The 26,731-nt window shown below is 39.3% G+C and overlaps 1 protein-coding gene across 5 annotated transcripts in view; it reads right to left on the bottom strand.

Moving 5' to 3' along the window:
• Nucleotides 1-9,359: 9,359 nt before the first annotated feature.
• Nucleotides 9,360-26,731, bottom strand: part of LOC129718874 (neuromedin-U receptor 1-like) — a 285,616-nt gene continuing 268,244 nt past the window's right edge. For all 5 annotated transcript variants that reach the window (XM_055670063.1, XM_055670061.1, XM_055670064.1 and 2 more), the window contains 3 exons: nt 21,867-22,125; nt 21,581-21,795; nt 9,360-10,243 (listed from right to left, as the gene is read on the bottom strand). In XM_055670063.1, coding sequence (XP_055526038.1) covers nt 9,539-10,243; nt 21,581-21,795; nt 21,867-22,125 — 1,179 coding nt within the window. In that variant the 3' untranslated portion in view covers nt 9,360-9,538. The remainder of the gene's footprint in view (nt 10,244-21,580; nt 21,796-21,866; nt 22,126-26,731) is intronic.

The following is a 26,731-nucleotide window of genomic DNA, read 5'->3' as shown; positions in this document are numbered from 1 at the left end:
GCAAAGCCACGAGCGCAAGGTTGAAGTAGAATACTTTTAAACAGCTCTACTTACGGCTGTACATTAACCTACGGCCGGGCGAATTGGTTCGCACCGCTTTTCGCGTTTAGCCTGGCAGAGGCCTAATGCGCACGGCCAACACAATAGAAAGATGTTTCCACATTGAAAATTAGACACGGCTGTACTGGAGTAAGTGTTGGCAAATGCATCTATCGCTAATACCGCCGCTATCGTACGGAAGCGCTTTGTTTCATGTGGAGAATAATATCAACAACGAAAAATGACGCGCGTCTAAGCACACCCGAACTGTTTCGCCGTGCCGCTTCCATTTACTTTCTTATAACATCGGCCTCATGGAAGTACCGGCTGCACCTACCGCTGAGGCTGTTACCATACTGCTACTGGTTCCCAAAGCTATTAACTCTCCAAATTAAGTGTTTTATTTGTCCTCAAAAGAACAACTGTTCAATTCCATATCGGATATAATGCAATCGCATCTCTGTAATATTACCGACAGTAATATTCTTCTGAACAAAATTATCCAACTTTTCCATTAGAGGAAAAGCCGGCTGATGTACAGTAAAAATCTTGCCCGAGGCTCGCGTTGGCGTTTGTTCTCAGGCAGAGGCCTGAAACGTGGTGACCAACCACAGGGCAAGTGATTTGTTTATTTGAAGGCAGCCACAGGCGCAACCCGGACGGTCCATCCAGCTCACCTTCCGACTAATGAATGTAGCTAGTTTCCCCAGAAACACTCTTTTATAGCCGAAGGTTGCTACGAAATAGGCCACGCCTTTCTGTTCAGTTTTACAATTCTCTAATGTTCTTTAGACGAATTATTCCACAAGTCGCATTTGATTTTTGTATCCAGCGAATAAACACCGATGGTGCTCTCACAAACGCAACGATTTAACCCCTAACCGTATTGCGGCTAGTAACATCAAGCGATTTCGTTTGCTCGCTGTTGCGTGTTGCATCATGTTGCAACTTGGCAGCTGAGAGACGACGAAATTCTGTTCATGCTGATTGATTGAATCGACTTCATATTAGCTCTGCATAGTCGAACTAACTGCTTTTGTGAATGCGTTCTAACAGGGCAGTTTATTATTCAAAGTCGGTTATGCTGCCTTCGCGCTGCCCCTACCGTGGGGGGTTTACTAAATAAAGTAATAATTAGACAACTACAACAGAATTTGATTGCATCCCGCACAGAATGTCCGCTTGTGTTGATGCCAGAAAATTATCAACCCTAAATTATTTGTTTATTTGCCTTGAAAAAGGCATTTTGCGGTTCAAAATCGGTTGCTGATCGCAACCTTTGAGCTGCCCTAACAGTGGGGGAATTAAGATACACGAACAACATGCACTGTGGAACATCTTTATATTATGTAATATATTAAAAAATAGAATATATATCAGCTTCAAATAGAAATAGATGCAGATAGGTTTTTTCCATAAAAGCACTGCCGGTCAGTGGGAGATGAATTGTAAACACACACACACACACACACACACACACACACACACACACGAACAACATGCACTGTGGAAGCTATTTCACATTCAATGAATTAGACGGGCGCGACAGATTTAAATTGCTAGGATCCAACACAGAATGCTTGCTTGCGTTGTCAAAAAATTATTAACTTTCAATGACTTGTTTATTTGCCTTGAAGAAGGCATTTTGATGTTCAAAATTGGATTTCCTGATGGCAATCTTCATGCTGCCTTAACACGGGGGGAATAATGGCAGTTTGGCGACACACGCTGAGAAGAACCGCGCTGCTCCTGAGACGTGGGGACCAATCACAGGGCTAGTGCTGCTGCTAAGGAAGGACGACTGCTGTTGTCGCTGTCTAGAACTATTATGAGCGGTTCCAGCTGAAACAGGCTCTTATATAGGACAAATAGCATGTTTTCTATTGCAAGGTATATTATTCTGTCGACCGTGCTTGGGAAGCAATCATATAACGACCAATCACAGGTCGAATTTTTCGTTTTGACAAGGCTTGACTATTTTCAATAGTACAATAGTACGAATAATAAAACTACAATTATCTTCTTTTGGGAAGAATCTTAGAAGATTTTCCAATCTATTGCTACAAGAACGAAGGAAATCCATCGAATACTAACCGATTTATTAGCATTTGAAATTGGACATATTTTTCACTTTTTTCGGTTTTAGATTTTCATTTCACATCCCTATGTAGCCGAACTTCCTGAGAGAAGTATTCTACTTCAAAATAACAGCTGATGGCAGTGGCGTAGTGTGACCGGGTGACACCCGGGCGAAAAATTTGGATGTCACCCCTTTCTCCCTGGGGGTCACCCTCACCAGGTTGCAGTGTTATTGTTTTGCTATCAGAAATTTCTGAGAGTTAGCACTTTCGTTTTAAATTTCACTAATTCTACCCATTTTTGAAAAATAGTTTGAGATTATACTCGTAGGAGCAAATTTATATAATTTTTAACACATCAAACACATTAATTTGAAACATCAAAAAAAGTTATCTTAAAAAATGGTGCTTTCAGATTTTTTCACAATAAGTTAGTAGTATCGAAAGATAGACAGTTTAGTTGCCTGAAATTCTTCTGAACAAATCAAAGTGCACTCTCAAGAAAAAAGTTTGTCTAAAGAAAACTTTTTTGTGCTTACCGCGGTTTCACGTTTTGTTGCCTTTGAGACTACTGTTCAATTTTCATTTAATCATGTTGAAAAAAAAAATATATTCAAGATCCTACACTGATTTTTATGAGAAGGTCCACGCTATATAAAGAAGTTGCTTTGTATACAAATTTGTACACTTTCAAAAAACTTTATATCTGAAGATAGCGTTTCAAAATTATTAGTAGAAGAATAGAAAAATGTAAAGAAAGTGGAACAACTAAGAGTGCATATTTAGAACCAGGCATTTCAAAAGTACATCCTCATTTTTACTATCTTCTCAGAATACTTCTTCTGTTATTTTGTGTTTTCGATAGCTACCCGTGCTAGCAATCGGGCAATAACATAACATTGAGCATGCAATAGCGCATAATAAAAGGAAACGACAAATATACTTTGTGTGTCAATTCGTGTGGTTGGAAAATGGTTGGACACATGTAACTTGAGACCCTAATGTGGTTATTCACCTTTGTCCAGCAACTGCTATCCCATCCTCCACGAGGTGCCGACCGGGATACGAGTAACCTTAGCGGAGATCGGGTAATCAACCCACGGTGGAAACTATGGTCGGATGCTGACTGGGAAGGGGGTCGTACGCGGCTGTATTCCCATGTTAGGGGTGGCGTACTATAGCGTCTGACCCGGAGCGGGCGGCTACACCTAAGATGGCAGCCCCATCAGCAGATTGTAGATATCGCGTCCTTGGTAAGGTAGCATACCAAAACTTTTTTATGGCCACGAACAACGAAATTAAAAATACGGAACGGATCAATCGGCGAAAATCTAGGCTACGAACACAGGAAAAGATTGAGGTAAACGATTGAAAATTGGGTACTTGGAACGTCCGATTTCTCTATGAACCGGCGCGAGCTGTCTTGTTGCTCGAGAATTACTGCGTCGAAATCGCAGAGATTCAGGAGATTTAGTGGTCGAATTCCGGAAAAAGGGAAGTCCGTGCAGTAGACCCTATTACACGCACTTCCTTCAGTTACCACATGTACTACAGAGGCGGCAAATAAGCGGAACGGGGCGTCGGTTTTGTAGTGCTGGGAAGGGAAATCAGAATACTACAAGGTATACAACCCTAGGGGTTGTATGAAATGGTGACGTAGGACTAAATATATAATATATGCTAAACTAAATATTATTATATGCAGCGCTAAACTGTTCATAGGCAACACTATCGTTTATTTTTGATAGTCGTTATTTTAAAACTAACGATGCATGAATACATGAAAATTTTACACTAGTAGTAGTTGCGAAAATTCTCATAACTCTTATCTTCAAGCATCTATAGTTCTGAAAAGAACCGATTCCATAATATTCATTTAAAAATTCGTGCTACAGAACGCTGATAGTCGCACCATGAATATTTTGTTGGCCGCGCATGAAATTCGCTCTCCGCTGTGCCCTCCAATAGCTGTGCCAGCAAAATATCCTGCAGCGAACGATGGTAACTGTTGCTGCAGTATGCAAAATTAAGGTAACATGTTCCGCGGTGCCTGGAAGTTGACTCGTATGCAGCTCTCGTTTCTCAATGTCGCGTACCTTTAACAGCTGCACTGCTCTCGCTTATGTGTAACAAACTAAACTGAAGCTGAATTTTCTACACGCAGTCTTTTGTATCGAGTTCAGAGCAGATTTTTGCAATTAAGGCGTGGCTACGTAGCTTCGAGAAAGAGGAACAAACCAAAACACCTTCGATACTACTGAGTGATTTTCATAAGCATCAAAAGAAAGTTTTTGTTTTCCCGATGCGAAAATCACTCTGGTTCCTAGATTAACTAACTTTCGTTGCTAATATTTGACTGATAACGGTGTTCGAGTGAACACAAACAAACAATTAAACCGGAAAATCACTCAATTTAGCAGTGTAAATTCTTGAAATGAGGGTTATACCGTGTTGTGATAAACTATTCATAGGCAACACTACCGTTTATCTCTGGTACGCCCTGGTCGTTATTGTAAAAATGATTATTTAGAAATAGATGAACATTTCACACTAGTAGTAGTTGTGAAAATTCTCATAACTCTTATCTTCATTATCTTATAGTTCTGAAAAGAACCGATTTCATAATCTTCAGCTCGAAATGTATGCTACAGAATGCTGATGATCGCACCACCACCGGTAGCTTCGATTATTTTGTTGGCCGCGTATAACATTTGCTCTCCGCTGTGCCCTCCAGCAGCTGTGCCAGCAAAATATCCTGCAGCGTACAATGGTTATTGTTGCTGCCGTGTGCAGAATAAAGGTAACATGCTCCGCGGTGCCTGGAAGTTGACTCGTATGCAGCTCTCGTTTCTCAATGTCGCGAACCTTTAACAGCTGCACCGCACTCGCTATTGTGGAACAAACTAAACTGAAGCTGAATTTTCCACACGCAGTCTTTTGTATCGAGTTCAGAGTAGGTTTTTTCCATTAGGGCGTGGCCACGCAGTTTAGAGAAAGACAAACAAACCAAAACACTTTGTTGAGTCAAAATATGTAGGTAGTGGAATTTATTTCGTCCATGTTATTGTTATCTGTGCTTGGGAAGCAAGCCAATAACGAGGGAAATGTATGGGAAAATTTGACCTTGGAACTTTTCACCTTTTTCTACCATTAAGCAGTAAAGCAACAATGTTGAACATATCACAAAATTGTTACACATTTTATCTATCCACCGACATATAAATGACTAAGATGCATTAAGTCGTTCGCTTGCTATAACCGTTCGAAATCTGACGCAACATTTGCCAGTTTCATTTTCATTTTCACAAAGTGTAATCTAGTATAGAAAACAAAGACGTAGTCCTACGTCAAAACAAGAGTCATCCGGCAGAGGCCCGTAGATGTGTGTTGAGGATTAAGGGCGAATTCTTCAACTACAGTCTAATCAACACCTACGCACCGACAAACAACAAATTCGATGACGTCAAAGATGAGTTCTATAAAAAGCTTGAGCGAATCTATGACGATTGCTCAAACCACGACGTAAAAGTCGTCATCGGAAAACATAGCCTCCAATCAAAATGGCCGGAGGTTGATAAACTTTGCCGCGGCCAGAGGTATGGCCATATGTAGCTCCAGTTTTCCACGTTTGAATATTCGGAAACACACCTGGAGGCATCCAAATGGAGAAGCCAGCTCCCAGATCGATCACGTACTGATTGACACTTTTCGGATGATACTGATGTTAGGTCTTTTCGGGGACCAAACATTAACTCTGACCATTATCTCGTCGTTTGTGAGATCAGCGCACGGTTTTCGAACGTGCTGAAATCTCGCACAGAGAGGACGACGCGTTTCAACATTCAGCGGTTGAAAGCTGTTGGCTTGGTAGCAGAATACGCCAGAGAGCTGGATCAACGGATCAACGGATCGCAGATGCAGATGCTAGAAACGTCGTGCGGAGCTTCTTCAGAACAGCCAACAGAGTCAGAATCAGGAATTTCCCTGTGCCGGTCATGTGTAACGACAAGGACGGCAACCTGCTTACTGACAAACCGACCGTTGCAGCCAGGTGGAAGGAACATTTTCAGGCGCTATTGAATGATGAGGAGCCGGATGAACAGAGCAGGAACAGGATGACGATTATGAGTGACGAACAAGCTGTGGAACCACCAACACAGGAGGAGGTGAAAAAGGCGATTAGTGAGCTGAAAAAGGGCAAGGCCGCTGGGAAGGACGGTATCCCGACCGAACTTCCAAAAGCAGGAGGCGTGCGATTGTACTATGCGATGCACCAGATAATACTAAGGATCTGGGCGGATGAAAAAATGCCGAAAGACTGGTTAAAGGCCTCATATGCCCTATCTATAAGAAGGGTCATCGATTGGATTGTGGCAACTATCGAGGCATAACGTTGCTCAACTCCGTATATAAAGTGCTCTCCCGTATCCTGTTCTTCAGATTGAGACCGTTAACGCAATCCTTTGTTAACGAATACTGGTTTTCGATAGGGGCGTTCCACTACGACTTGAATTCTCACCTTGCGACAGATCCTCGATAAGTTCCGGGAGTATAAGTTGCAGACCCAGCATTTGTTTGTAGATTTTAAGATGGCATACGATTCAGTGAAAAGAAACGAGCTGTGGCAGATAATGCTGGAAGACGGTTTCTCGACGAAACTAAGTAGGCTGTTTCGTATGACGCTGGGGGGGTCGAATTCATGCATGAGGATAGCTGGCGCACTCTAAATTACTGTTCAATATCGCCCTTAAAGCAAACGTGCAAAAAAACGTTACGATCATCACGAAATCTCACATGCTTCATGGTTTTGCGGACGACATTGATATCATCGGTATCGACCGTAGGGCCGTGGAGGAGGCCTTCGTGCCTTTTGATATGGAAGCAGCAAGATTGGGACTTGCCATTAATTCTACCAAAACAAAGTACATGTTAGCTGGCAGGGAGCGTGGGAGTCCCCGTGGTGTTGGTGCCGAGGTGGAGATAGATGGGGAACGTTTCGAAGTGGTTGATGAATTCATTTATCTTAGTACGCTTGTGACAAGTGACAATAATATGAGCCGTGAAGTGAAACGACGAGTTGTAGCTGCAAACAGGGCCTTCTATGGACTACGTAGCCAGCTAAGGTCCCGTAGCTCGCAAACCTGCATAAAACTAGCGCGTTATAGGACGCTGATAGTCCCAGAGGCCCTTTACGGACATGAAGCATGGACGCCGAAGGAAGCTGATCGACGAGTGCTCGGAGTTTTTGAGCGTAAAGTTCTACGATCGATACTTGGCGGTAACCTGGAAGATGGAGTGTGGCGCAGACGCATGAATCACGAGTTGTACCAGGTATACAAACATTCTGATATAGTGAAGGTAATACAGCGGGGCAGGCTTCAGTGGGCTGGAAATGTAGCCAGAATGCCTGACGGCTGCTTAAGATAGAAGAAGCTGGACATCTCTAGTTCGTTTGACCCTAGACTGGTGAACGGTCAGTTAGCCAACAAAGTAAGTAAGGTAAGTGTTGATTTGGCATTATTTGGAGGATGTTTTCGGAATAGCGAATGTAGAAAAAAGAAGAAGCTGTTTTTTATATAGATGTTCGTGCTGTTGCGTGTTTCGGTAATCACCTAAATCCACCGGAGACAGCTTTTCCTCCTTTCTAATTGCCTATGACGAATGTCGTGTGATGAGATGGCTGTTATAAAAGGCTGTAGGAAGAATAAGTGTTGTGAGCAATTTACTGATGAATTTTGTAAAAATTTGGAGGAGCACACGGTATTTTGCGGATGAAATTATTGGGGTACCCAACATTTTATATGACAAGGTATAAACTTTCTGCGAGACAAAGAAAAGAAAATCTGGATAAAATTTGGATCATTTATGAAAAATCCAGATACTTGGGCATCAAATCTGCCAATCCGAATACGTGTTCAAAAATCTGTATAAACCAGATAAATCTGGATATCCGGCAACGCTGGTTAGGAGTAAAATACCGACTGCTTATCGACAGCCTTTGTGCAAAGAAAAGCAAACTGGGCAATAGAGCGGCTGTGTACTGAAGGATGTGTGTGTATCGCATACCGAATTCGTCGACAAGGGAATAAGGTGAACGGCAAAGAAAAAAAAAACATTCGGGAACTAGACGGCAATGCTGTAGTCGCAAAACTTTTCTCTGTCGACTGTCTTCGTTTGCCAATACCACTAGACTATTGAATATCATAAAAAAACTGTCATCGCTTGGTACATTTTTTCCTGTGCAGAACTTTGATATGGCGGAAGATTTATGCTGTCGTTTTCATGAGGGATTGAACAACACATAGGTCGAACCCATTTATATATGTGGGAATGAAATGTTACACTTCTGTGCTTAACTTCGCTATAAACAGGAACATTGGCAGATTAAACAACACTGAACAGGAAGAAAGAGTTCGTCAGTTGTCTTTCTCGTGCGGTCATTGTTGTTTTGGGCTCAGCATCGAGGGGTTCGTCATAATGGGTGTACTATTCAACAATGTTGTAAGGACCTCAGTATCAGATAACCCGACCAATCACTCTTTAAGTTTTTTTAATGACACAAAAACGATTAGTTTTGAATCAATATCGGTTGATTTTAGTTGTTATCGTTTTATAAATCAGCATAAAAAGTGGTTGATCTGGGAGGGGTTGTCTGCCAGCGAGAAGGCCATATTTCATATAACCTCTTCGCTTGTATTAAAATTTAGACAACTAGTGTTGTCCCGTGAAGGTGTGTGCGGCTTTTGTAGAAAAGAAGCCTGTGTTCGTGTACTTAAGGAAGTCCTTCACCTTTTTTCGTAGTTTATATTCATTTTTTCATCAGGGTATGACATAATCTTAAAATTCTTAATGATTTATATTGTATTATCATATTTGAACACAAGCTTGTCTTTTTTTTGCAAATAAATCCTAGGTCCATCTTTTTTTGCTTCTTATTGAAAAAAAAATAAAAAAAAAAATAAAACAAGACTCCAGGGCCATCTCTATGATTTTTGGATGATAATGTTTGCCGAATTCAATACTCAAAATGATCTAAAATCAAGAGAAAACTCAACAACAAGTGCTAAATGGTGTTGAACCTTAGCCACAAAGTTTCAATAAATTCTGAGAGATTGCTCTCGACATCTGGTGGAATTGACGGGCAATCCGTTTTCCATGTACCTACTATTGATGTTTCACTAGCGTTTTAAAAATCATTTCGGATCATAGAAGAAATTTGAGAGCTAACTAACACGATTTATGAATATAGCGATTTGAGTTTATTAATGGAATATTTTTTTTTGTCATAGCTGAGTATCACCGGGAACTTCACGTTAACACGCCTGGTTTCTAAACCGCAATCTATTCACTAACAAAAGCTCCTGAGTCCTGATATTTCTCACTTCATTCGATGATTTTTGTACTGCTTTGTTGCTAGATTTCTAGCGAATTTCCTTATTAATTTCCCCCATAAACCTAGCTAACTCAGCACTGGAAAACTCTTCCTCGTCGAATTCCTGCAGGCTGGAATTGCTTATGGTATTGGTATCGACCGAATCTTCGCTGGTTTTCTTCTTCAGGGCGCGTCGTTTGCCTTGCAATTCGTCGATTGAGGCTGGTGTAGGTTCTTCCTTGGAAGGCGACGCAATCGGAGATTTGTTGAACTGCAACACTCGTTGTGTTCCACGGCGCAATTTCTCCGCTATCGTCGCCAATCTCCCTCCAGAATCACTGTTTGCGGTCCCGCCGCTAGCACCAAGCACTCGAATGTTGTCCCCGCTACGGTGGTTGGCGCGTCCATTCGATTGCCGCTTCTCAATAGAGGTCGATCGTGCGCGACCACACACGCTGAGGTTCGTTATAATCGTCGATTGGCTACCGGTGGACGGGAACTGCCCTTCCGAGTTGCGGTGTTGGCTTGGGGCACTTCGCAGCAGGATCATTTCCGTTTCCTGCTGGGAAAATTGCAGCTCAGATTTGGCCCGCTTGGTCGGATGAAGGTTAGCGCCACCGTAGGTGAGATTCGATGTCGTATGGAAGGAACCGCCATTCCCGGTCACTCCGTACCGCGACAGAGCACTGTATCTGTGGTTTACCTTTTCGGGCCGCTTCGGTTCCGTTCCGTAGCAGCCGAGCTTGAGGGTGCGCTGTAATGAGATATTCGATGAAATAAAATTAATGTAATAATAATGTAGTTCAATAATAATAATATTTTTGAAGATATCGACATTGAATTTCGTGAAAATTTGTTAATTAGTAAACCATAAATGATTCATAACCTATCAATAATTCATGAATGTACCCAATAAGTTTTTCAAAGTTCTCGCCTAGTGCTGTTCAATGATAACGCTCTGATTATCTCAGGTTAATTATTGTGCTGGTGCCCAACTAAATTTCAACTATTTCCAGTACTGTAACAATAATTCAAAGTGTTTAACTGTTGGTGCTCTGATTGGCACTACGTTTAAGCATTTTTCAAAGCACGCTGATTTTTTTTTCTAATTTAAATTTCATTTTCTTCCGTTGACCACTCTTATATTTTTATTACAATGTTTCAATTTAAAAACTGTAAATTTTGTTGAGGACATATTATGTTGAATTTTAGGCCCTGCTGAACTTTATAGCTCGTGGCGTCTTGATATATTGTATAACGTGTGACAAAATCAACGCTGTGCTAGCTTAATTTTGCAACAATGTAGCAATGTAAAGCTACAGACTAACAGACGTAGCACTGGAACCTAGCTACCATCGCCACAATAAACGATCATTTAAAATTTTCAATCTAATAATAGTTATCGCGCGACAACACCGCCTGGGGCGCTATCATGTAATCTCATACATATTTTGTAGTTCCAAATTTGACACATGCACGTACGCTAGCGCTGATGTCGAAATACACAATGCAGCGCGAACACGACAGCAGGTGGTGCTAGTGTTACTATTGTAAAGTACTGGTATCATCCGAACGATGATTTTATTGAAAATTTGTTTAAAGTGTATGTCTGTTAGTCTATGATGAAGCATTCTATTCTTGGGCCTCTGAGGAAAGGAAGTTTCTATTAAAAACACACGAAGAATTGTTTTGAAAAGAAAAAAAAAACTAGTGAAAAGAATAAACCAAGGCAAAAGAATCGCATGAAGCCCCGTCAAATCGTATCTAGCGAGAAATGGGACGGTGCCGTTTACAAGAACATAAATAAACAAAACTATGCATAAATTTACGCAGTGAGTTTATCACTTTCTGTACTGACACATATTTCGTTCCCGGCGTCATTGTCGGCGCTCTGGTAAGCGGAATGTAAATTCAATCTTTGTACTATCGTAGGCGGTGATAAACAATAGATTCTGTTTAAATAAGCGTCTGAAAGTGACATCGTCGGTTTTGAAATTTAAATCCGCCACCGCGTAGGTACTTAAAAGACACCAGCTCTTCTTTACATGGCCATCAAGATTCGCGGATTTATTGAACTACGCGGTGGAGCGCTAAAAATAGCTCATGAATATGCAGGGTAAGGGTCCTGCAAATTGACTGCATTTTCGCGTTAGAAAATCATATTGAAGTTATCTTACACAGTCCAATTTTATATTTTACTTGCTTCCCTACAACGTTGTATTGCCCCTCTTCCATCTCCTAACCTACAGTCAATACATGCTTATCATGAATTCAAGAAATCTTGGTGGTGGTTTCAGCAGAGCTTAGCATAATGAAATTATTATACTTCCTACGAAATGTTTAACCTCTGAAAGAAAGCTGTAGCTGTACCTACTCTTTTTTTCAGAAGCAAGGCAGCGAGTAACTCGGAAAAAATCTGAGCAAAATCTAAATCTAAATTAATCAATTTTATCTGTTCCATAATCAAAACTATAGAGAGCGAGAACATGTGATGTTGATATTGGACTTTCATTCGTTTGCTACGTTCCTCAAGGATAGAATTAATCTATTTTCTTCAAGCATAATGCTTCGTTACCTTGACAATCTACCTATGAACATACTTTGATAGTGAAATTTATCACAATAGCTTCTTTATTCAGAAATTTCACAGGCGGCAGCTGTGAAATACATGTATGTCAGTTCCATAGTCAATTTATTTTTTAAGCTACTAACAAACCCCTCTTGTAAACGTCGAGTGTATCCTATTAGGAAAATGCTAGAGGCTACGAGCCTGTCGATCTCCTCAATCGACTATCCAGCTTTCTCACTCACCTCTGAACAATTTAAAACTGTTCGCGATTCCGTTCTGGACTGAATTGTGTACCAGAAATCACCCGCCATCTGGCTCAAGCTCTGGAACACCCGACTAAAAACGGCATCGTGCAATTTGACTGTGCCGTTAGCGACGCACTCAGTCAGATGGCTCTTACATCAGTTATCTTACTTACATCAGCTATCCATCGCGCTGATACAAGAACCATGGGTCCACGACACTCGAAACCTTTGCGCAGCTAGCACAAACGGCAAGTTGATTTATTGCTATCAACAGTTAAATCCTAGAACTGCAATTCCGTTGAACAGAAATATTAAATGTGTTTCTGTTATAGAATTCATTCAACGAGATTTGATTGTCATTGCGGGGAGGTCTCAACGACTAAAGGCACACAGGAAATGCTCGTTGCCTCCGCTTACTTCCCGGAGAACGTGGACGACATACCGCCATCCGAAATCGCAACATTTATGCAGTACTGCTGAAGCATCAACGAGCCACTCATAGTGGGCTGCGATGTCGACTCGTGTCACACAGTCTGGGGCAGTTTGGATTTCAACACACAAGGTGAGTACCTGCTTGAATACCTCACTTCTAACAACTTTAATGTGGGTCATTCCATACGGAGTGACCACGAAAAAGCATGAACTTGTCATCGACCATCACGGTTTTGGCTCAAAGTTGAGGGAAATTTTCTTCTAGGTGGTGTCGATTGGAATACTCTCCGCTCTGTGGGACCCCCCTTTTTATTGCAAAGTCAGGCATTTTTTGTTGAAAATCACTTTTTTCTTTTTCTTTTTTTTAAGACGTCCGCAAAATATTGATAGATGATTCAAAAAAAAAAAAATAAACCAAGGAGTCCAGAAAAAAAAAAATTTTGACCGGAAGTGTTGCCAGATAGATTACTTTAGTATTTGAGAACTAAATTCACATTTTTCTGCAAACGCAGCTACTTTTAGTTTAAATTTGATTATTTCATCGTGGTAATATGAGCCAAAAAATTTCCTAACTGAACTTAGGTAGTCAGGTTATGGTTGGTTGTGGTGGTCCAATTTCCATAAATTATCAACATGGCGAAGCAGATGAATGTTACCCGAAGTTAGTGGATGTTTCTCATCAATGATATGTTCAGCCACTTTTGATTTGAAAAGATGTGGTGGATCATTTTTGGAAACTTTGGCTGCTTCGGTAACTTCTGCCACATGCTCTTTAAAACGAATTCCCAGGTTTCTTTCGGTTTGTCCAATGTAAATTATATCGCAGTCGTGAAGTACCGTCATATTCAACAGCTATTCTTTTCAGGTCCTCTTTAATTGGGGTGTGTGTTGCAAAAGATTTTGTAAATTGAAGTTGCATCTTTTTATTTAGGATGCCTTGAATGGTACTCTCATCGTAACTATTCAATCTGGAAACTTCGAAAATATATTCCAATTCCTATATCTTGGCTATTTTACTGAGAGGTAGAGTTTCTCTTCGGTGAATCATGTGGTGAAAGGATGCCATTTTGTGCTGGAAGGAATGATTAGAAGTGGTGTCAATGTTTAAGTCCCTAGACTTTCTGACAACAACAACGTCGAGAAAAGATAGATTATTGCTCTGCTCTTTTTCAATCGCAGTTTTTCATCTTTGTGGATATTATTAAGAGATGTGAAAAAAGTTTCTATACAGTGAAAAGTGGAAATATTCTTTTTCATACAACGGCGAGTTAGCTTCAAGGGACTAACGACTTTCTTTCTCCAAGACGTGCTGTCAGTATATTGAGGAATTATCAACCAATCTTCTGAAAGTTTCAACGTTTCCTTCAATTTTCAATGAAAATTTCCGTGCTCTTAACTGGTCGACTTGAAAATTTCTTGGGCATAGCTTGAAACTCTTGTACTAACCATTTTGCTAATTTCCCTGAGCCCTCGCCGCTGAAACAATTTACCTCCTTTCATTTCCAAGTTTTATGGATTTTCTGGTAGGTGGGATCGCATTCTTTAATCATATTCTCAACACGTCATCAGATAGATTATTTCACAGTTTAAAGCATGGGCCGTTATCAATCTTTTAGGTCATCTGTTCATCATAGTTAATTTTGTCCATGATAACAGTTTTATTCCCCTTGGTTTCTGCAAGTCTGTACCAAAGAGATGGCAGCCTTTGCTGAACTCTAGACGTTCGACAGTCACCCACATATCGGGGCTTTATTCAAAACACAGCCACAAGGCAGATGCCCATCAAAAATCCCATATACCTACCACTTTAGTCAAGAAGACTCTTCACTCTTTCAAAATAGAGAGAGATAACATGCTGTCATCCCTCTGGTGTGTACTGAGGTGAATTCCAGTCCTGGGGCACGCTACTCCTGTCGCAGTGGCACTTCACGGTGTCAAATTTTCGATTATTATCGAATTTTTATGTACCTCTGGTTTTTTTACGCAAAAATGTTGCCAACTGGATAAGAATCAAGGATCGGGAAGTTAAAAATATTTCATCAGCGATTTTTTGAAAAACTTGGATTTTAATTTTTTTAGCGCAAATCAACAAAAAAAAAATCCCTCTAACTTCTTTAATGTCAGTCATATTAACATACACCCAACGCAAACGGGGAACATTTTATTACTTTAGGGCAATTTTTTATTACTAATTGTGTCTTATGACTGCGCATTATACACAATTAGTAACAACTAAAAAGTAACAAAAATTATGACGGCCACACGCTTGTATGTGTTTCTGCAGGAGAACATACAGCCAAGCACCGCACTGCATGTGTTAGCAAGACTTCACTCGCTACATTTGTATTGATGCAAAGATCTGGTTTATTTTTGTCCTTTTCATCCATTCATAATCAGAATCTATACCGTCAACCTCAATTGTCTAATTAGAAACACTTTCGTTTCGTCCCCCAGTGTTTACTTGAAATGGAAATATGTAATACTGTCTGACCAGAGTTGCCGAAGTTGCGAATATTGTTCTGGATGGGCACAAGTTTTGTATTTTCAAACAGGTCCAAATAAGTTTCCATGAACCAACGATTATGTGCTGTAGATAGCTTGCAAGAAAGCGAATGTTTTTGTTTTTCTCTAACGCAGTTTACAGATCGTGATGTCATTTTAAGGCGCATTTCAAGTCTTTAAAATCATCAACGTTTGCTCACTCTATGACGGGGAAAATGCTGCTTGGCAGCTCTTGTCATATTTTTTCGCTACTCCGTATGCATACAACGAGCGAACTAATACACGCACACCGGATGAATTGGAGATAGAAGAAACTTGAAAGGCCTCTGCCAGGCTGAACGCCAACACGAGCGATGGGGCGAGATTTCTGCCGAAGGTTAATGAACAGTTTTACTTACGGCTGTTTATTTACCGACGTCAAGAATCTCGCCCGATCGCTCGCGTTGGCATTCAGCCTGGCAGAGGCCTAACATGTGCAACATATGCGACGGTGTGTGGTTTATTTTTACTTGAGATGGAAAGGGAGCATTTTGCGATAGAAAAAAATTTGCATGTGGTTGAAACGACCATTATTAGATAGTCGTTCTCCCGTAACACGTGCTAAATATATGAAAGTATGTGTTGTTACTCGACTGGGGAAGAATTTTATTGCCTTTTAAGTAATAGGTTTGTTACCCAAAAGGCAATTTTGCGCTATTGCTTCTAAAGTAATAAGGAAAAGTTTTGCGTGTAGTCAGCAACCAGTCAAATGAGTTTCAATTACGCGGAATATTCCCGCCGCAGCGGTGGTGCACATCAGCCCTTTTACCTTTGAACTCAGTAAACAGTCGCGTGCCGTGCTGCCAGAAACAGCAGAAAGGCTGAAAGTTTATCATTTGCGGAATATGTCCAGTACGTGTCGCACAAAATAATCGGAACCACTATGTGGTCGATTCTAGCTACTGTGTATCATTCTGGTTCCGAAGATACTCATATTGTATAGGGTTCGGCCATTTTTGGCTGTTTTCTAGAAACCGAAAGTTGCCATCTTACAATTCATAATGGTGTTTGAGGTTAATTTTCAGCTTCATTCTCGTTTCAAAGATACTCATATTGGGTGGTATTTGGTCACTTTAGGCTGTTTTCCGGACACCGGAAGTCGCCATCTTACAATTCAAAATGTTGTCTAAGGTCGATTTGTGGCTTCAGTGCGTCATAACAATCCCGGAAATACCCATATTGGGTGGTATTTGGTCATTTGCCGCTGTTTTTCAGGAACCGGAAGTCGCCATATTGGATTTCAAAATGGCATTTGTAAACAATTTCTGGCCTCTGAGCGTCAATCTGGTTAAAGAAACACCCATATTGGGTTGTGTTTGGTCATTTTCGGCTGTTTTCCAGAAACCGGAAGTCGCGATCTTGGATTACAAAATGGCATTAGGAGACAATTTCTGACCTCTGAGCGTCAATCTGGTTGAAGATACACTCATATTGGGTGGTATTTGGTCATTTTTGGCTGTTTTCCAGACACCGGAAGTCGCCATCTTACAATTCAAAATGTTGTCTAAGGTCGATTTGTGGCTTCAGTGCGTCATAACAATCCCGGAAATACCCATATTGGGTGGTATTTGGTCATTTGCCGCTGTTTTTCAGGAACCGGAAGTCGCCATATTGGATTTCAAAATGGCATTTGTAAACAATTTCTGGCCTCTGAGTGTCAATCTGGTTAAAGAAACACCCATATTGGGTTGTGTTTGGTCATTTTCGGCTGTTTTCCAGAAACCGGAAGTCGCGATCTTGGATTACAAAATGGCATTAGGAGACAATTTCTGACCTCTGAGCGTCAATCTGGTTGAAGATACACTCATATTGGGTCATTTTGGTCATTTTTGGCTGTTTTCCAGACACCGGAAGTCGCCATCTTACAATTCAAAATGTTGTCTGAGGTTGATAGGTCGATTTGTGGCTTCAGTACGTCATAACAATCCCGGAAATACCCATACTGGGTGGTATTTGGTCATTTGCCGCTGTTTTTCAGAAACCGGAAGTCACCATCTTGGATTTCAAAATGGCATTTGTTAACAATGTCTAGCCTCTGAGCGTCAATCTGGTTAAAGAAACACTCATACTGGGTTGTAATTGGTCATTTTCGGTTGTTTTCCAGACACGCCATCTTAGAATTCGAAATGTTGTCTGAGGCCGATTTGTGGCTTCAGTGCATCATAACAATTACGGAAATACCCATGTTAGGTGGTATTTGGTCATTTGCCGCTATTTTTCAGAAACGAGAAGTCGCCATCTTGGATTTCGAAATGGTATTTGGAGACATGCCAGAAGAAGGAAGGGGGTCGAAACATTATGGTCATGTTTGTTACACCTAAAAACATTCACCTGCCAAATTTGGTTATATTTGCTTGATTGGTTCTCGAGCTGTGCGTAATTTGAGTTTCATTTGTATGGGACCCCTCCCTTATAGAAGAGAGAGGGGTGTCAAACCGTTATATTTGATACCCCTAAAAACAATCACTTGCCAAATTTGGTTCCATTTAGTTGGTTAGTTCTCGAGATAAGCAGAAATTTGGGTTTCATTTGTTATGAACCCCTCCCTCACAGAAGAGGGAGGGGAGTCGAACCACTATGAACATATTTGTTACCTCTAAAAACATTCACATACCAAATTTGGTTGTATTTGGTTGATTGGTTCTCGAGCTGTGCGAAATTCGTGTTTCGTTTGTATGGGACCCCTCCCTTGTAGAAGAGGGAGGGGTGTCAAACCATTATGGATATATTTGTTACCCCTAAGAAGATCCACCTATTAAATTTGGTTCTACTTAATTGGTTAGTTCTCGAGATGTGCAGAAATTTGTGTTTATTTGTATGAGACCCCCCCCTTCCAGAAGAGGGAAGGGTGTTCGAATCAACATGGATATATCTGTTACTCCTAAAAACATCCACACGCAAAATTTGGTTGCAAATGCTTGGTTAGTTTTCGAGATGTGCAGAAATTTGTGTTTCATTTGTATGGAACCCCTCCTTTGCAGAAGAGGGAGGGGTCTCGAACTATCTTAGTCACCTTTCCCGGCCCCTAAAACCCCTATATACAAAATTTCAAGCCGATCGGTTCGGTAGTTTCCAAGCCTATATGAATCAGACAGACAGACAGACAGAGCTGCATTTTTATATGTTTAGATATTAATACACAGGAGACTGCATAATAGGTGAGTCCAAAATAGTCTGGGAACCAGGGGGACTGACCCTTCAGATGAAAGCTTCGGATGTCAGAAACAATCTTTATTGCAACTTTAATAAATGCAGCTCAAGTTCAATTTCCAAAGCTCTTTCAATTTTAATAAAGATTAATACCTTAAAACTTCCAACGGATCCTTCAGGATAATAAATATAAACCAGTTTTTTTCAGAGCAGCTCGGGTTTCCAAGTCTGAGAAAAGTTGATTTTTTTAACATTTCCGCATTCAATCGCTTAATGTGGGTATCGTACATTGAGTTATATAAGGTTCAATACCGCTCCAATATGGGAACTTTAATTGGGAATTTAGTGGGGCCCTCTTTTTTTAAAAAAAATTAAAGCTAAGAAAATTTAAAATTATGAAATTTTAAAATTTCTCAGCTTTAACTTTTTTAAGATGAGTCGACAGAGTGGAGACCTTTTTTTTGCACGAGCTTTTTTTTTTGTCTGGCTCAGGAAGTTTGGCAAGAACTGCAAAAAAAGCAAAGTAGTGGACATGCTTTAATCAGAACTGAGAAGCCAAAAAAAGGTCTGAAAAAATTCTGTTTCAACCCCGAAGTATCAGTTGGAAATTTTAAGACATAAAATTTTGTTGAAATTTCAAGTGTTAGAATGTTACAAAAAAACACCCTGAGCTTTCATTTGAAGGGTAGGTCTCCCTACTGCATAAACTGCTTAAAACCCCGATGGAATCGCTCCAGCCATTATAAAGAATCTTAGGAAGGAGCTGGCATCTCTTTTGTTTTGGCTGTTCGATATGTCACTGAAAACTGGAACTTTTCCAAAAATATGGAAAAGCTCGTTTTTGGTGCCTATTTTCACATCAGGGTGAAATTCTGATATAAGTACGTAGTTTTTGTGAAAAATTTTGAGGCTATTGTCAACGAACAAATATTTCTTCAAATCATTCAAATCAATAACATTTAAAGAAACGAAATCAAATCATATATGGCTGCTATTTGAGACCACTTCTTTTTATTTTGTACGTCATTTTCTTTATCCTCAAAAATCTAGAAGTATTGATAAATGCCGACGACCTGAAGTTGTATTTGGAAATAAAAACTAAGAAAACGTCAATTTATTTCAAAATGAAATCCACACATTCAACATTTGGTGCAAATAACGTGTACAGGTCGGACTCGATTTTATATAGACTCGAATATACAGGGTCTTAGAGAGCTCACTTAAAATCCTTTAAGGGGTGATAGAGGACCCTATTTGATTAAAAATAAATAAATCTGGCCAAAATTTAACAACAACAGAGTTATTAATTTTTTTTTTCCGTTTTCGGTTATGTTTGCCTTTTACGAAGCTCAGCACAGGTAGTATGATAGCTAACTCAATTCTGTTGGTTTCGTTGAAAAGCTGAGAAAATGTCGTAATCGATATTAAGACACTAGAATATTGTTGATCCTACTACACTGAATGAAGACGCAGCTTATTGTTAAACTAAAAAAGTTGTAAAGTAGACTTCAAAGTTAAATTTAGTTTACAACAAAACCCACGTTCATCACACATTGCAGAGCGAAAATTGCAGTTTAGTTCTTGTGCTTCTTATTTTTTTTAATTCGCCATGTTTAAAACACTATTGATTATGAAATTTTTCCAGCTTTCCAACGAAACCAACAGAATTGAACTAGCTATCATAACTCTTGTACTAGAGTTTGTAAAAGGCAAACATAACCGAAAACTAAAAAAAGTGAATAACTCTGCAGTACATTCAAGGCAGACAGTGTGAAGGAAATGTATGACAGTGTGTCATGGAAAAAATCATAAAAAACAGTTAATTTGTATTATTAGTTTTGTAGAAATTTGTCCAGTAGATGGCATGAAAAGCAGTAATAAAACAATTGTACATTCTAAGGAAGGATGGGAATGATTTCAAGGACAAAATGAAGAACGATTAAGAAAAGCAAAGTTTTGTTTTAAATTAGCGAGTTAAGTTGTGCCGTTGCGATCCCAAAGCCTGGTAATGTTTTTTATGTCTATCATTTCGTTTCGAGTGGAAACAGCGCTTCATTTTCCTTAATCCGCAAATCCTTCGATTTTCTTGCAGCAGATCTAAGATTTTCGCTACGTATATTGCTTTTCTAACGGAGACAGCATCATATTGCGAGACCGCAAATTCCTTGCATAAAAATCCTTTTTTTCAGCAGGAAATGTAAACTTTATCAATGTTATATGCCTATTCCCAGTCTCTAGCTGACTGTTTCTAGTGGGGTCTAATGTCCAATGATAAAAAGTTATTTTCATTGTATCCGATATCGCAATACTAGGTTTCAAAAAGTTCGGTGGTCATTGATTGAAGCTAATATGAAGTCTTTTGAGTGTTTACTTTACTAAAAATATATTCATCTGTTACTAGATAGTTTGTTACCTCTGTACCTTTTGAAAAAAAAAAACTGTAACTGTACCAAACACAACAAAAAAATCTGTACCTTTCCAGATAAATTAACAATGCTTTTGAGGGGCGAATTTTCAACCAAGTAGGGATGAGTTCTCAAACGACGCAAGTTGTTTTTTTTTCAATAGGAAGTTTTGATTGTAACTTATTATTTACAAAAAAATTTTTTAACACTATAAAAACAATTCCGATGCTCTGATGCAGCTTACCCAACTTCGACCTAATATTAAAGTTTGGTCATTTTCGCATTTTTTCCTCCCACCCCTGGCGATGTGAGCGATGTCAGTGAAGTACTTCGAACAGGTTTTCAATAACGAACTTTTTTTTCAGATGGTCATTGTGGAAGTGAACAATGAGTAAAAAGTGCAGGTCACTTGCACGATGGCGTTAAACGCGTGGGAACAATCGAGCAGAAATTAATTGTCGGTTCCAGTGGAACATAATGGACAATAAATGGCTAACTAAGGCAACGTGGTCACTTTCAGTTCAGAATTGATCCAATACTAATACTGAGCACTCTGGAGAAACCGATTGTATAAAGCTTCTTTCTATCTGGTTTCCGAGTGATTACTTTTATGGTGAGTCCCTTCTCTATTGAATTATTCCTATGGATTCAGATGTATGAAATTCATGCTACCAACACAGAATCGTGTCTAGGAAGCAAGCAACGAGTAGAGCTTAATAATGATTTAGAGAATCGAAGTTGATACTAACCCGAGAAGCGTCCCGGAACTTGTGGCTCATTATGTGGTACAGCAGCGGATTGATGCAGGTCGAAAGAAAGTACAGAATACCGGAAATGTACGTCAGCACGATGTACACTCTAAAAAAGAACACATTGTTCGTATTGGTGACCGCTCCGTAAACCGCCATCAGCCGCTGGGCGTGAAATGGAGCCCAGCAGAAGAAGAACGTCGCGACGACTGCCACTGAAAGAAGGGGAAGGAAGAAAAGGCGATGATTACACTCTCGGAGCCACGGGGAACATGGTGTGACTTACCCAACATCCGTATCACACGCGTCTGGCCGCTGACACTCCGGGTACCGATTCCACCGGATGAAATGACATCGCCGCCACCGTTTGTGGTACCACTTCCTGCCCCAGTGCCAATGCCCTGCCGCTTGACGCCCTGCAGCAGTTTACTCTTCCGGAGCTTAATACCTATCAGCACATAAAGGACGGCGATGACTGTCATCGGGCCAACAAAAAATAAAAAGCTGGATACTTCGAAGGCATGCTCAAAGTGGCGGTTTTTTATCTGCGCGGAAATAGAACAAGAGAGTGTGTAATGTTATTTTTTTTATCTTATCACATTCTAAAAGCTAGGAGGATTACGTCATACTACTACCCGCATTTGGAACCCTAATCGAATACTTTTATTTTTATTTTTACCCAAATGCGTGATAAACTCCAACTGCGGTGGCATCCTTATCGCTGCTGTTAACATGGTATGTAAATTTTACTGGCGGCTTATTCAATTTTCTTTTTTTTTTGTTTCATCTGGATGTCATGAAAATCCGGCCGGGATGTCAACCGTTCCGGGTTAAATATTTTGCATAGTTATTTTCTTCACTTTTATGCACGTATAACCAGTCCAAATGATGAAGTGGAAAGGCTAGGTTGCTGTTAAGAGATTCTAACCGTGCCAAATCGCGAGAGAAAGTTTTGAAAAAGTAGATTTTACCAGGTACAATCGTGGGGAAATTAAAAAAAAGGGTGTTAAAATATAGTTTCATCGATTGATTTAAAAATTTACACGGTTGTTATATTTTTTTTATGTTTTGGACTACGAACGACGAATTCGGTCGGAGTTCATGAAACGTTAATAATAAAGATAAATTGAATGGTAGTTAGCTAGCTTTGGTAATGTAGAGTGATTACCCAAATTTTCAGCCAAACCTCCAAGTCTAGCCGGAAGTATTGTGATTTTAGTGATTTTGACGGTTTCAAAAAGAATCTTCTAGGGTCGTTTTACTCTAATTGGCACATTTGGCATAGACATGAATTTGAAGCACTTGAGCTGCTTAAAAAAACGCTATATTCAGATTTTTTTTCAAACGAAAAAATTGCATTTTGGTGTCATGTCACCTCATTGCCATATATTACTAATACAGTGTAGAATAATAATATAAATATTTAGAGAAATCCATCAAGTCTAGCAGGAGTTGTTGAACTTTTTGTGATTTGAACGTATTTGGACATATCATCTTTAGGGGCTGTTTTACCCCACTTAACCCCAATAAAAAAAAATGGTTGTGAACTGGCTCTTAAGAAACTCTTGTCGTAAAGAAATCATGACACAGGGATGCCAGTTTATTTTTCCAAATGTCTCCACACTCCTCGAAAATATATCTTTTTTTTTTCTGTAGAAGCCTCTGACCACTGCTACCATTAGTTAGATATATTTTGATGTACTCTGCGTTAATTTATATGCACTGTAAGTTTGTTCCATTACTATGGGTATCAGTGATAGTCGCACCCAGACTCTGCATTTCACCCCAAGAAGGTACGATTTCTTTGATGAAGTTCCTTACTTTAATTAGTACAGCAGATCATATTTCGTTAGGCGTAAGGACACCTTTTCCAAGAATACGCAGTTTTTGCTGAATTATTGCGGTGCATTGGCATAGTAAGTGTTCCGAGGTTTTTGCTTCAGAATTACAGAAACGACATATGCCATCTGTCAGTTTACCTATTTTTTAAGGTGATACCTACTCGGACAGTGTCCAGTCAGTAGACAGTTAACGTACTCGGATCAGCATTATTCATACTGAATAGGTTCCGTGTGATTCTATAACATGGTGTCATGAATAGTTTAGATTGTCTTGCTTTGGAGTAAGCCCTCCAGAAAGAATATCCTCCTACATGTAAAAATTAGTAAAAACGTCCCCATTTTAGGATTTGGCAAAAAACCCACATTTCACTCGGGAGCGGATGCGGATAACCAACACACGAGTTTTAATTTTTTCGAAGTTAAGACATGTCTTCACATCTGGCAACCCTGTTATGACACGTGAACCAGGGTTATGCTTCCTACAAGCAAGCCAGTTTTTATTCTGCAGAAATGTCACTTTGTGCACTATTTTTCAGTTGGTGAATTAAGTTCTAGATCACAATAGATTTTTCTATACAAAAAATGGTACACTGAAAAAAAAATCTAGATAAAAAGCGTTATTTTTTGATATTTTAATTCTAATAATATTTCTGTGTTTCTACCTTTTCTACGGCGTATATTTTTTCTGAAAGGACGAAATTGCTGGCTGAAATTTTTCCGAAGACATACCAATCGAAAAAACCGTTACAGAGTCATCTTTTCCTGAGAATATTTGGTCTATATTCTTTGATATTTATTTCCACCAGTAGGGCAAATTCAAGTGCAAAACAATTTATAATGTCGTGTCGATTTCTTTCAGTGTATCCATAGAGCTGTGGCGGCAACAGTGCAAGATGTGATAGGTAGTGCTCAGCGACGTTGACGAAATGGCTGGTTTGATGTGGAGTGTCAGCGAGTGACGGACGAGAAAAATGCCGCTAGAAGCCGAAAGCTAGTGTCTGGTACCTGATAGTGTTTTCGGCAATGTTCAAGAGAATCATCAAGGAATATTTTTGTATGAAAATATTTGTACTAAACGTGTACTAAACTAGTACTAATTTTTTTTTCTTTAGTTTTTCAATTTAGAAGGATGGTTTCTTTTACAAAGTTGTTTATTAGCCAATAATATACATTATGGTGGGGAATCGTTATATGGGAAAAACGAAAACTGATAGCAGAAAGCCAGAACCAAGTTTATTTTTGTTCTATTTGGAGCCCCAAACAATCCTTAATTTATCGGAAGTCGATTGGTTTAGTCTCCGCTTGGCGCATTGCATTTCAAATTTATATGGAGATTTGTATGGAAAAGCTAACGTTTTTGCATTTTCCATTCTAAAGAGCTCAAAGTGGCTCAAACCATAGGTTTGTTGACTTCAAATGGTAGGTTTTTCGATGCCTAACAACTTGGCCGAAGACATCAAAGAGCTAGGGTGTCCCAAAAAAATACTGGAGCTGTTCAAAGTTAAGTATGTCGAAATTTATGTTACAAATCATTTTTTCTGCCAACACTGCCAGTGTACCGGCGTTAGTCAGATTTCCATCAGAAGTAACCTCTGAAACACGTTGTAGATTCTACCTATGCCTAGAATATTGACCTGAATTTGTTTGTTTGATCCAGCTGAGTGTATAAACTCGTTACGACAGGTTATTTCTGATGGGAATCCTACTGGCGCCGGTCCATTGGTAATGTTGGCAGAAAACAAGATTTTCTGCATTTAAAACGACATACTCAACTTTGAACAGCTGTAGCTCTTCTTAGGAACATCCTAGCTCTTCAGTGCCTTCTGCAAAGTTGTTAGGCATCTAAAATACTATACTTTTACATAATGTAGTTAGATTATTGTTGAGCTCTCTTGAAAGGTGAATGCAAAAAAGTAGGTTTTGCCATATAAATTTTCATACAAATTTGAAATGAAATGCGCCAAGCGGAGACAAAACCAATCGACTTCCGGTAAGTTTAGGGTTGTTTGGGGTCCCAAAAGGAACCAAAAAAACTTGGTTCTGGAAAATCGATCATTTTTCCCCACCCTAAAATACATATACATGTAACTCTTCCAAAGTCACAACTATTAAAGAAGCACAAAATGGACAAAAAACGTTTGTTTTTAATTTTTTTTTCAAGTATACTAACGAACTCTATGAGTTTCTAAATAAATTTTTTAAACTTTGAACTTTGCCGCAGAATCAGAATGGCTGTGGCCTGTAGTTTTTGAGATATTAAAAAAAAACGAAAATTCCGATGACTTTTTTTTAAATGTCATATCTCCATTAGCGCACAAAAGCTCAACTTGAAACTCTCAGGGCTGAAAGAATATAAAACTAGGTGTCTGTAGACCAAATTTCAGCCTGGAACTCCTTGGAGTTTTTACTCAGTGAGTTATTTTGTAGAATTCTTCTAAATTAAAAAGAAGAGCTATTTGTTTCCAATATTATGCTAAATGTCTTCGGAGATGTTGAAGAAAATGAAATATGAGCTCTTTTGGTCTAAAAGTATTTAGTTCAATATTTAAAATGAACTATTTAAGTCTTATGAAATGATTTTTTAATCAAATAGAATACTTTTTAGGATACTAATCAATAACATAAAGGTATCATTGTTCAAAACTGATTTGTTTTTATTCCTCTTCATTTCTCCATACATTTGAAAAAAAAACTTTTAAATCCAAGCATTAGTTTTTTAATTCAAACTTTATTTTTAAACTTAATGTTCCATCTACTGTAATATTTTGAACTTCGCTTGGAAGATAATCAATTAAATGGTCTTTTGTTCTGTGATTCAGAGAAATTATCGGATCATATGTGAGTAAAAGGCATTTGAAAACATTTCCGATGTTCACTGCGCGGTTGAATTATCTTGAGTGAAATTCTCGATAATTTTTGACGGATTTATTCCGTGCCTCTTGAACTTTCTCTGACATCATACCAAGAGGCAGAATGCAATGCCGGATGAAAGATGGATCGTACATTAATAGTCTGTGAATTGTCGGCGAAAACGGGTAAAAAATACAACTTAATTATGCGTTATTGATTGGCATCTTAAAAAGGACCCTTTTTGAAAAAAAGCATTCCATAAGACTAAAATAGTTCATTGTAAATATTGAACTAAATATTTCTAGACCAAAAGTGTTCATATTTAATTCCCTTCAACATATCCGTAGACATTTGGCATAATATTGGATAAAAAATAGCACGTTTATTCCTAATTTGTAGAATTTCATAAATTTACTCACAGAATAAAAGCTCCAAGGAGTTCCAGGCTGAAATTTTGTCT

Source organism: Wyeomyia smithii, chromosome 1, assembly GCF_029784165.1.
Source record: "Wyeomyia smithii strain HCP4-BCI-WySm-NY-G18 chromosome 1, ASM2978416v1, whole genome shotgun sequence".
Classification (NCBI taxonomy): Eukaryota; Metazoa; Arthropoda; class Insecta; order Diptera; family Culicidae; genus Wyeomyia; species Wyeomyia smithii.
This window is presented reverse-complemented; position numbering and strand designations above follow the sequence as displayed.